This window comes from Octodon degus, unplaced genomic scaffold (genome assembly GCF_000260255.1).
Source record: "Octodon degus isolate 3935 unplaced genomic scaffold, OctDeg1.0 scaffold00016, whole genome shotgun sequence".
NCBI classification, from domain to species: domain Eukaryota; kingdom Metazoa; phylum Chordata; class Mammalia; order Rodentia; family Octodontidae; genus Octodon; species Octodon degus.
The window spans coordinates 1,342,901-1,353,616 of NW_004524592.1; the positions used below are offsets into that span (position 1 = coordinate 1,342,901).

Genomic DNA, 10,716 nt, shown 5'->3' on the forward strand with positions numbered 1-10,716 from the left:
CTGATTTTCAAATACAATCTTACCACCTTGTTATTAAATTAGGAATACATATATATATATATATATATATATATATATATATATAGTCTTACTGTGCAGCCCAGACTGGACCTCACTCTGTAGCTCAGGCTGGTCTCAAACTCACAATGATTCTCCTGTCTCAGCCTCCCAAGTGATGGGATGCACCACCACGCCCAACAGGAATTTATATTTTAACAGTGATTCTATGAATATTTAAGGCATAGAAGCAAAAGCTACTTCTCAAATATCGTATGGAATATGATGAAGAGTCCAAAGTTGTTTGAGTGTTAATACTTAACAGGTTTAAAAGAAGTTTTATATTAGCACAGATTCCCTAAAGTGAAAAGACATCCAAATTGAGAAGTATCATTTTAAAGTCATTGACATACTATCATGGGGGTTGTTTTTTAGACTCTTGCTCAGAAAATTGAGTTCTCCTCCTGTAATGGAGCCAACAAATGAAGATGAGGATGTGCGGGCTGAGAGATTAAGAGTTGAGAGTGGTGCTGCTGAGCTTGACCTGGTCCAACTCCATCGTCTCACAAAGACCTACCAGCTTATCCACAAGAAGATCATAGCTGTGAACAACATCAGCATTGGGATACCTGCGGGAGAGGTGCACACGTAGAACTCATCTTTGTCCTGTTTTGAGCATAAGTGACAAATAATTTTTTTCAATATTTTCCTAGGAACACAAAAGTCAAACAGTATTTCTAGGGGTCATTACATATATACATAAGGGATTAAAAAAATGTGAATTTTCTTTTTTTCTTTTCTTTTTTTTTTTTTTTTTTACGGTACCAGGGATCAGTCTTGAGACTCTGTTTGCCAGGCAGGTACTTAAGCCACTAAACTATATCTCTAGCCCTGAATTTTATATTTCTAAAAGAAATTTGTCGTAGTAAAAGATACATTATCACGAATTTCCCTCAGAATACTCCCTCTCTGTTTGTTCATTTTCCTTGCCACTTTCTGAAGCAGTTCTGGTGAATGCTTCTGCCCAATGCTGACCAATGGAAGAGCAGGCTCATAGAAACATTATGGTATGTCTCCACCTACCCTATTCTCTCGATCTGGTACGGTAGGAATTGTGGCTCTTTCCCAGTGTCAAAATGCTCATCAGAGATAAACATGTTGAGTAGACTCAGGACACTGAGGCAGCCACTACATACAGTACAGCTAAAGACATCCACAAAAGGGACTTTGACATCTGCCTTAGAAACCACCATAGGAGCCAGGGAGATGGCTCAGTGGAATAAGCGCTTGCCTGGCAAGCACAAGGGTCTGAGTTCAGTCCCCGATTCTGAAAAAAAAAAAAAAAGAAAAAGAAAGAAAGAAGAAAGAAAGAAAGAAAGAAAGAAAGAAAGAAAGAAAGAAAGAAAGAAAGAAAGAAAGAAAGCAGCATAAACAGGGATTTGTTTGAAACAAAGGGAAATATTTTAAGAGGGCTTAATGGCAATGTGTCTTTTCTCATTATGTATTTTATATTTAAAGGTACTGTATTTTTTAATCATACTGCATCCATGTATATCAACATAAAACTTCTATGTGATCATCTGTTATTTACCCAGTGAGTCCAGGCAGCCAAGAGGCTCCCTTGGATCCCACCACACCACAAGTCCTAAACCCTTTCTCAAGCTACTGTGCTCTCAGAAGTAAATTTGGTCAGGAAGCCTGCTTAGGGTGTGCTCTTTAATCTCTCATTCCCAAATGCCTTCAGAACGCATGATACAGAAGACAGAAGTTGTCAGAAATGAGGCTCTAGAACTGCATCCACTTATATTCTTGTTGCTCTCTCAGGCATAGTTTTAAGGCAACTTTGAAAGAAGAAAAAGAATATGACTATTTCCTTCAATTTCTGAGCAGAATCTCAAATTTCATGTATCAAACTTATTCACTAGCATGAAGAAATTATGGTCTCAGTGGCTTATTCAGTAAAGTTGTGATTTTATATGAATAATATGAAATCTATAAAAGTAATTACATCATCAAGTTAGTATATATTCTGCGATATATAATGTCACATAAAGATGTGCTTTAACATATCATGTAAAATAGGTCCTCCAGTAATATACAGATATATATATATATGTACAAAGGTACAAAGTTCAGGTCATTAAAAAGCAAAAAAAGATACATAAAGCACCAGTTTGTTTTAAAAGAGAAAGTTTTACCAAATGCCCAAAGAGCATTTCCTTAAATAATTCCAGTGATATATTATTCTTGGAAATATAGTTCACCTAGGGAGAAGGAAAGAGATACAATAGCAACAATTCTCTAACATTTATGTCTTTTTTTTCTTCCTGTAAACTAGTGCTTTGGCCTTCTTGGTGTGAATGGAGCAGGCAAGACTACTATATTCAAGATGCTGACTGGAGACATTATTCCTTCGAGTGGAAACATTCTGATCAGAAATAAGACAGGGTAAGGGAAAAACATGCTCGCATCTTACTAAGTGCAATGCAATTAAAATAATTTTAACGACTAAGTTAGGTGATTTTGTAGTTGTGTTATTAAATCCTCAAAAGGAAAAGAATGATCAAAGTGAGGGTTTTTAATCTTTTCATGTGATTCTGATAGTTACATTATTCTATCCTTTCTCATCGAAATCATCAACTATCATGAGCAAAAGAGAGCCATCTTTCTGTGTCACGTGGAGACCAGGAGAGCTTTATTTTTTGAAACTCATGTGTTCTTGATCTCCCCATCCAGATCTCTGGGTCACGTTGACTCTCACAGCTCACTGGTTGGTTACTGCCCTCAGGAAGATGCCTTAGATGACCTGGTGACTGTGGAGGAACATCTGTACTTCTATGCCCGAGTCCATGGAATTCCAGAAAAAGACATCAAAGAAGTGAGTACCTATGTGAAAAACTAGTGAATCTGAGGACCGCTGTTACTCCCTGACATTGTCTTGCTGATGATGCAAATGAGCCTGACTTTGCTTGGCTGAGTGCGCTGTGTATGGACTCACCTTCAGAACTCCAAGGCCGGGCTTGTTTAGTTGCTATGTGAGAAACTGTCCATGGGAGGACCATGTATGTATTAGGCTCTGGGCTGAAGACTGGTTGGGGATGCTTCTACATCCTTTGGCATTCCAAGAAGCATCGACATACAGCATTAACTACAAAATGCCCAAGCAAAATGGAGAACCTTGTATTTTACTTTATTATTTTATTTTATTTTATTTTATTTTCCATTGCTGGGGATTGCACACTAAGCACAGGTCCTACCACTGAGCTGCAGGACCAGACCTACATTTGGACTTTTAATCCATGACTTTGCACGTCATTGCAACTATTTGCCTTTGTGATCGAATGACTGCCCTTAGGGCAGTTTCTGCTGTGTTTTGCAACCCTGGGGACCTGCTGCACAAGCACAACTAGGAATTCATTATTTGCCAGGGCTATTTAACTACAGAAATAACTACAAGAACCCATGATTTTGAATGTACTGATGTTTTGATAGTGGGTCTTCTTTAAATAGACTGAAAGAGTTTGTGACAACTCACCCCTCAGTCAGGAGAAAGATGAAGCAGTGATGACGATCAATGAGAATCCTGCCTTTGAATTCTGCTTTAGTTCTTTTATGCTTTATAGGTTCACAGGAGAGTCCTGTGGTAATGCAGCATAAAGTACAGGCTGAAACAGTAAACACACACACACACACACACACACACATTTGGAAGGAAAAAAAAAACTCATTTGAAAATAAGCCTCTGCGGAATTGCTTTTATCTCTTTAAATGAACTATTAATTTTTAAATAGTCCCTTAAAATGAAAATAAAATCTATGTTGAATTTAAATGTTTTAATTTTTTCTTGGCCTCAATTCTCTCTGATAAAATTTTCTTTTCCCAAGCAGATTTTCTTCCATTTGGTGCTTTAAGGGTTTTGGCAGGAGAAGGTCAACTTAATTCTTCTTTTATTATCCACAGACCGTTCATAAACTCCTTAGGAGACTTCACTTGATGCCCTACAAGGACAGATCCACCTCCATGTGCAGTTATGGTACAAAAAGAAAATTATCCACTGCTCTGGCCTTAATAGGGAAGCCTTCCATTCTACTGCTGGTAAGAGACGCATTATAAAACAGACTACTGCATAATTAGAGCAGCACATCCGGGTGTTTGTATTACCCTTTCATCCTCACTGACACAGTCAACGTGAAGTGAGGCCTCACTACGTGCCAATTATTTTACAGGGAGCTTACGCTATCACATCAGAGGAATTTATGTCAGCAAATAATGAGCTGCCGCAATATGTTTTCAAAATGTGTTTTTGTCTGAAACACTGGCTCAGTAGATTTCAGAGAAAGTGCTCAGCATGGGAATGGGAGCTGGCTGCAACAAATTCAGGGCATTCGCACAACTAAGTCAAGTTATAGAACATGATAGAATTTAATTCCCATTTATTGATGAAATTATGTCTTTTTCTATTAGGAACTAATCAAGTGAATGAATATGTTCCATTTTCTACTGAGGACAGGCACATTTTGGGACAATATTGTGCTAAAATTTTTCTACTTTGCAACTTAAAAATACAAGTGATTAGCTTGAGACGTGATGAGTGATATACTGTGCTATTTTAATCTGAATTCCAAGGGGGTAGAAAGAAAAGTGCTACACATTTTTATTTTAGCTAACAGCTGGAAAGTTAAATGATCACCTGGAAACACAAATTATGCAGAGTGGTGGCATAACATTCTGCTCTCTAGGCCCAGTATGTATAAGGATGTTTATTTCAGAAAAACAAACTCTTCTTTACTTTGGAAGATCCCCTCAATTCAAGGACCTCCAAACTCTGAAAGCATCTTAACTATATGCTATAAAAATCCAGTTATAAATAGCCACTTTATTCCACGGATTAAGCCATAGAGTGGATCAAATCATTTACACTGCTTGGATAGGATGACTCACAGTCCATCTTTATATAAAGCCGGCAGCTTCTAATGCATTATATCCCTGCCAATCGATGCTGATAATGGAATTTTATTTGTGAGTGTCCCTTCGGTTGAACAAAGCAATACTTAGGCACCCTTGTGAGATAATATATGTAAAGTATTTTAAAATGGTAAAGGGCTATGTGAATGTTATATAGTAATGAGCTGAACTGAAACACGGGCTATGAAAGATGTCACGCGTCCTTCTGGATGTGTTTACCATACAGGCTGTTTTTCCAAAAATACAAGCAGGGGCAGTATGTCCTTCACTGCTTCCCTAAACTAATATTCATTCTTTGTCTTTAAATGTAATACTTACCATAAAATGAAGCCTGACTGTCCTATATATGTATTTTGTCCTTCCAGAGACAGTTTTAAATTTTAAACCTAATCCTGACCTATAATTTGCTTTTTACAATCATGTCAGAATCTATAATTGCTTGTTTAGATCATCTATTATTACATTTTATGTTTCTGTTTTGTTTGTTTGTTTGGGTTTTTTTGGTACAGGGTCTACGGGGTACAGGGTCTACACTGTCTTACTACGTAGATTGGACTCTGAGTGCTTTTCCTGTTTTCAGCCTCCCAAGCACTGGGATTACAGGCACAGGATTACAGGCAGGCACCACCACGCCCAGTCATAGTCACCATTCAGCTTTCATGGTCATGTTGGCAATCTTACTAATGTAACTTCTAACATACATGTGAAAATACAGAATTAACTGTAAAACCTCTGGCTTATCAGTAACTGAAGCAAACTTTTCTTCCAAACAACATAAAAGATGAATGTAAAGTAACGGTGTCAATTTCACCCAGACACTTTTTAAAATAGATTGACAGTTTTAAATTCTTAATTTTGAGCTTTTTGACAGCAGGAAAAAAGAAAGGCCTATTAAGTATAAAACAAGTTAGTCACAGAACTTCAAAAAATGATTGCTAGTCTAGGGAATCAAGACTTAGTGATTGGTGTAAAGCACCTCGTCTGAAATTAATTCTTTTGATAAATTTTTCTTATAAATCTCTATTAAGGATGAGCCGAGCTCTGGGATGGATCCTAAGTCAAAACGGCACCTCTGGAAGATCATCTCAGAGGAAGTACAGAACAAGTGTTCTGTCATCCTCACGTCTCACAGGTAGGCCGAGTGTGGGACTTTTAAAGTCAAACGTTGCAGTCTTAGAATTTTAGATAAGAAAATGTAATCCTGGGCATTATATGGGGATAGTGAAATCTGCAATTATATAGAAGTGTTTTATGCTTGTAGTAGTACAGCCAAGTCAAATAAGTAGGTTTTTATGGCGAGATTAATATAGTAGGACAAGTTGTGAGCAATAAGGAATCTTTTAAAAACACATTTGTCACAAAACATGGCCCTTTTAACTCACCTATGGTTACCTATTACCTATAAAATGAAATTCAGAATCCTCAGCCTTAATAGGCAAGGTCTTGTATTATCTGGCCTCATCTAAATTTTCAGTCTTTTGTTTCTGCCACACTCTGCCACCAATCCATGTGAATCACTCATGGCTCTGCACACACACACTGCCTCTTCCCAGCTCCAAATCCTTTCTTCGGCTGTGCTTTCCACTTGAGTTAATCTCTTCACATAATCTCTCCAAGTTGTGATCTGACCAGTCCTTCTAGACCCAGTTCCCATCTCCCCTCCTTTTCCTGGAGGGAAGTATACCCTCCCCTCAGTAAAGTGTTAGTGATACCAAAGCCTCTGCTATCATGTTGCCACTGTGTTATAATTTGCATTAAATTCTCCTTGCATTAAAATAATCATATAGTAGAAAAATTATTAAATGAATTTATGATTCAAGGGTTGCTTTGCATCCTTCCTCCGCCAACACACTGGAGCCAAGCATTTCATTTCCATGAACATTTGTGTGAAATGGACAAGGTAATACCTCGGCTGCCTTTGGTCATGAAACGAAAGAGCATGTAATCAAGTACAGATTAGCTAGTTATAAGTCCAAAAAACATAAAAGCCAACTAGAGTAGGAAGCATAATGAAAAAAAGCTTGGGGTTATTTTGGAAACATTCTTAGGAAATGTAGGTCTTGAGTCAAACCTTAAAAGAGCTTAAAAGAAATATTGGGTTGGATAGGAGGGCCTTCCAGGTGAGAGAGATGACCTCAAGTTTTATAGAAAATATTTAAAAATCCTACCTGAAGACATTTAATTTATACTTTAAATTTTTTTTTCTTCTCCAAGACAGAGTTCTCAGGGGTAGTCATAAAATGATTAAGTTTATGTTTATGAACTTCAACCCAATTCTTTATGCCCTGAATGTTGATGTGAATTCATTTCATCTTTCAGCATGGAAGAATGTGAAGCTCTTTGTACCAGGCTGGCCATTATGGTGAATGGAAGGTTCCAGTGTATTGGGTCTTTGCAGCACATAAAGAGCAGGTAAAGGATAAATATGTTGTGTAGCTTGGTGTGGAGTAGTAGATGCAATGGTGCTATTTCCAGCTTCAAAGATTATCTCAGCAGCTTATCTTACAATAGGAAGTAAAACAGGAATGAAAAAGCTAATCTTCAGCAATAATCCACTGACCCACGTTAAAGTACTTTGAGAGTTTATTGTATTTTTAGTTAATACTCCCAAATCTTACAAACTCTAAGGCTAATAATAATAATTCCACAACTAAAGCTAATAATAATAGTGATGATGATGATAATGATAATAAATCTACAACCACAACACTCTCAGGGAACAATTTTAGGAGTTTAATAATAAATTAGACACTAGGAAGCGCATGAAGACATAAGTTTTTGTCTAGTATGTTTCCTTGCCATTTATATAAGCATTCAGTAAGCTGTTTAATATTTTTAGCACATTGAAAGTCTTTCAATCAAGTATACAGAGAATGTGCATAAATACCATACTACCATCAAATTAAAATTAAATTAGTGGTTTCTATTCACCAGAATGTACATGCATCTATACACATTCGTAGTGATCTCCAAACATTGGGATGATACTTTGTACCTTCTTAGCCAACAATTTGATTCTCTTACAGCATATGCTATCTAAAACAAGGGAAAAAGGGGAATGACAGAGGCTTTATATTGTTCTCAGGGGTCTGTGGTGACTTGTCTGTGAATTGTATTCTTGGTTTAATTAGGTCTAGCATGCTGATTTCAAAATTTTTTAAAATTCCCAATGATATTGACTGTTGACACCAAATCTGTGATGACATGTCCCTCAAGACCTTACCTTAAATTAGAATATATTTAACCTCAGAAAATGACATCCATGGCAAATTTGTGGATGTCAAAGAAAGCCATAGCTTATATGTTCTTTCCAATATTGCTTGTGCTTAAAGAATCTAACTTACCATACAGATGGAAATATTTTTTTTAAATCCATAGCAGTGAACTACTCAGTTTGCAACATGCCCTGAGCCCATGGCAAAATGATAGTCTTTATGTAAGAGAAGGGGCCATAATGGGCAGCCTGGGCTTTGTTTCATTATCCAGCACTCCAGGGGAATGATTTTGGCCAAATGTAATTTGTACTGTATTTTGCACTTTTCTTCCTAGGTTTGGACGTGGGTTTACTGTGAAGGTTCATTTAAAGAATAACAAAGTGAGCATGGAGACTCTTACAAGGTTCATGCAACTGCACTTTCCAAAAACATACTTAAAAGTAAGTGACGGTCCCGCTGTTTGATCTTGAACTTTGGTCAGCATAGTACAATACTGAGGTGGATATTTGCCATTTCCAAGTTCATCATAGCTTTGTTATTAACCCTAGCAGACTACTTCAAGCACACTTTGTATGACCAAATAGCATTTTCAAATTATGTTATTATAGCTATTTAGAGTTAACATAGTCTTTTCTATGTTTATGCCTTCCTCACCAAGTCTTTATAATCTTAGTCTATTTGCTTTTTAGTAGCATATTTTTCCAGTTTACTAGTTAGATATGTGAAGGGATTGAGAGATGGAAGTTGCTACAGTACCAGCAACATTTCTCCGTAGGGCAAAAAATCAGGGAATCCAGAATGCTATATCAGGAAGATGTTATCTTTTTTGTTCTTCTCATTTAAAGAATGAGTCTATAATAAGCCTTCAAGTCTCAAATAAGACGAAGTATCATAGTATTAATTTCATTTTAAATATATACTACACAGTTACAGGATAGACACAGGGACATAAGCACAAACATCTCACATTGCATGTACTTAAAGTACAACACAGAAAAATGATTATTATTTGCAGAAGTTTTATAAATGGCAAATAATTGTTGCTAAAAGAAAATCAGATGTGGAATAATGAAAATAAATGGCTAAATTTTGTACTGAGCCGAGCCACAGGGGGTGATATTCAACAAGACAAAGTCTTTGATCCTCAGTTTTTACAAAAATAGTGTTAGAGTCAAATGACAGGGTCTATAAAAGCACCTTATCAATGATAAGACATGATGATAATGAAGATGATTTTAATAAATAATTTTAGGGATCAAAACAACACATTTTTTAAAGAGAAATCCTTTATATTTATAAAATACTTTAGACTCAACCTCCTTAAGCCTTGGCTAACATCTCTTTGAAATAATTCCTTTATGTTTCTTATCAAGGCGTATTTTCTGTACTCTAAATTTAAGTCAAATTTAAAAGTTAAAGGGCATCTTTTTTCTACAAATCATGTGATCATATGCTTTTTCTTTTAGTGAATTTCTGAGATGAAATCTTTATTTGATGAGATTTATCCTGGTCTCTTTCTCATGGAACCAGGGATTTCTAAGGCAAATGAAGTGCTGATAAAAGTTTGATTTCAATCTAGCAAGATCATTCTTTACCCTCTGTATTAGTTACTCTTCTCTCGTTGCTGGGACAAATACCTGACACTCAAAATGAAGGAAAGAAAAGTTTATTTAGCTCAGTCTCTGGGGGTTTCATAGTTTAAAACAGCCTGAATTACATAGCAAAACCTTGGATCCTTATTTGCTTAGGAAAGAGAGTCAATGCCTCTGTCTTCTCCAAACATCTCCTCTCTGTACGAGGTGGCCTCAATCACAGACACGGCTGCCCCACCGTTCAGGATGATGGGCTCCACACCTCAGAGAGACTGCAGACTGGGGTGGGGGTGCAGAATGCATGCTGTCAGTTTAATGGTTCGCCTCTCTGGTCCCCCCCCCTCAAGCCACCCACTGCTCCTGGAGCCACTACTGCCCCATAATTTACATGTGGCTTTGAGGGTTCAGCTAGATACAAACCATAACACCCTCCTACAATGGTTTCTAGATTTCCAGACAGAAAAATACCAATACAAAGATCTGATAGTAAAAATAAGGGAGCTGGCCAGATTGCAGTGACAGACATAATACTGATTGGCAGGTGAAGGAAAAGGAAGTCTAATATCTGGTGACATAGGTCATCTTGATTTGATCCCTAGATAGCACGAGGATAAACATGCAAGTAATAAAAGATCTTGTTCAAACTCGAAAAAATACCCAACATACTTGGAAAACGTTCCCTGATGGCTTTATGCCAGAATAAATCGGTGCACTGAGTCTCTAGGCCTCTACAGTGGCTGCTGCACTAACTCAGATGTGAGGAACATCACATGAATATCAGTGAGGCAAGTAGAGGGAAAAGGAAATACTATATTAAGATTTCTACAATCTGAAGAGAAACCAGAGTATTGGAAATACTATATTAAAAACCAGGAAAAAAAGATATGGTAACTGGTTAAATACTCAGAACAGTATGGTGTTAAAGATACTCCAAAGCAATACGAATA

General features: G+C 36.9%; 1 protein-coding gene across 2 annotated transcripts in view; it reads left to right on the top strand.

Moving 5' to 3' along the window:
• Positions 1-10,716, top strand: part of Abca12 (ATP binding cassette subfamily A member 12) — a 187,154-nt gene that overhangs the window by 173,968 nt on the left and 2,470 nt on the right. For both annotated transcript variants that reach the window (XM_004626594.1, XM_004626595.2), the window contains exons 45-51: positions 433-637; positions 2,336-2,445; positions 2,734-2,875; positions 3,958-4,092; positions 5,991-6,094; positions 7,282-7,374; positions 8,512-8,617. In XM_004626594.1, the coding sequence (XP_004626651.1) occupies positions 433-637; positions 2,336-2,445; positions 2,734-2,875; positions 3,958-4,092; positions 5,991-6,094; positions 7,282-7,374; positions 8,512-8,617 (895 nt within the window). The remainder of the gene's footprint in view (positions 1-432; positions 638-2,335; positions 2,446-2,733; positions 2,876-3,957; positions 4,093-5,990; positions 6,095-7,281; positions 7,375-8,511; positions 8,618-10,716) is intronic.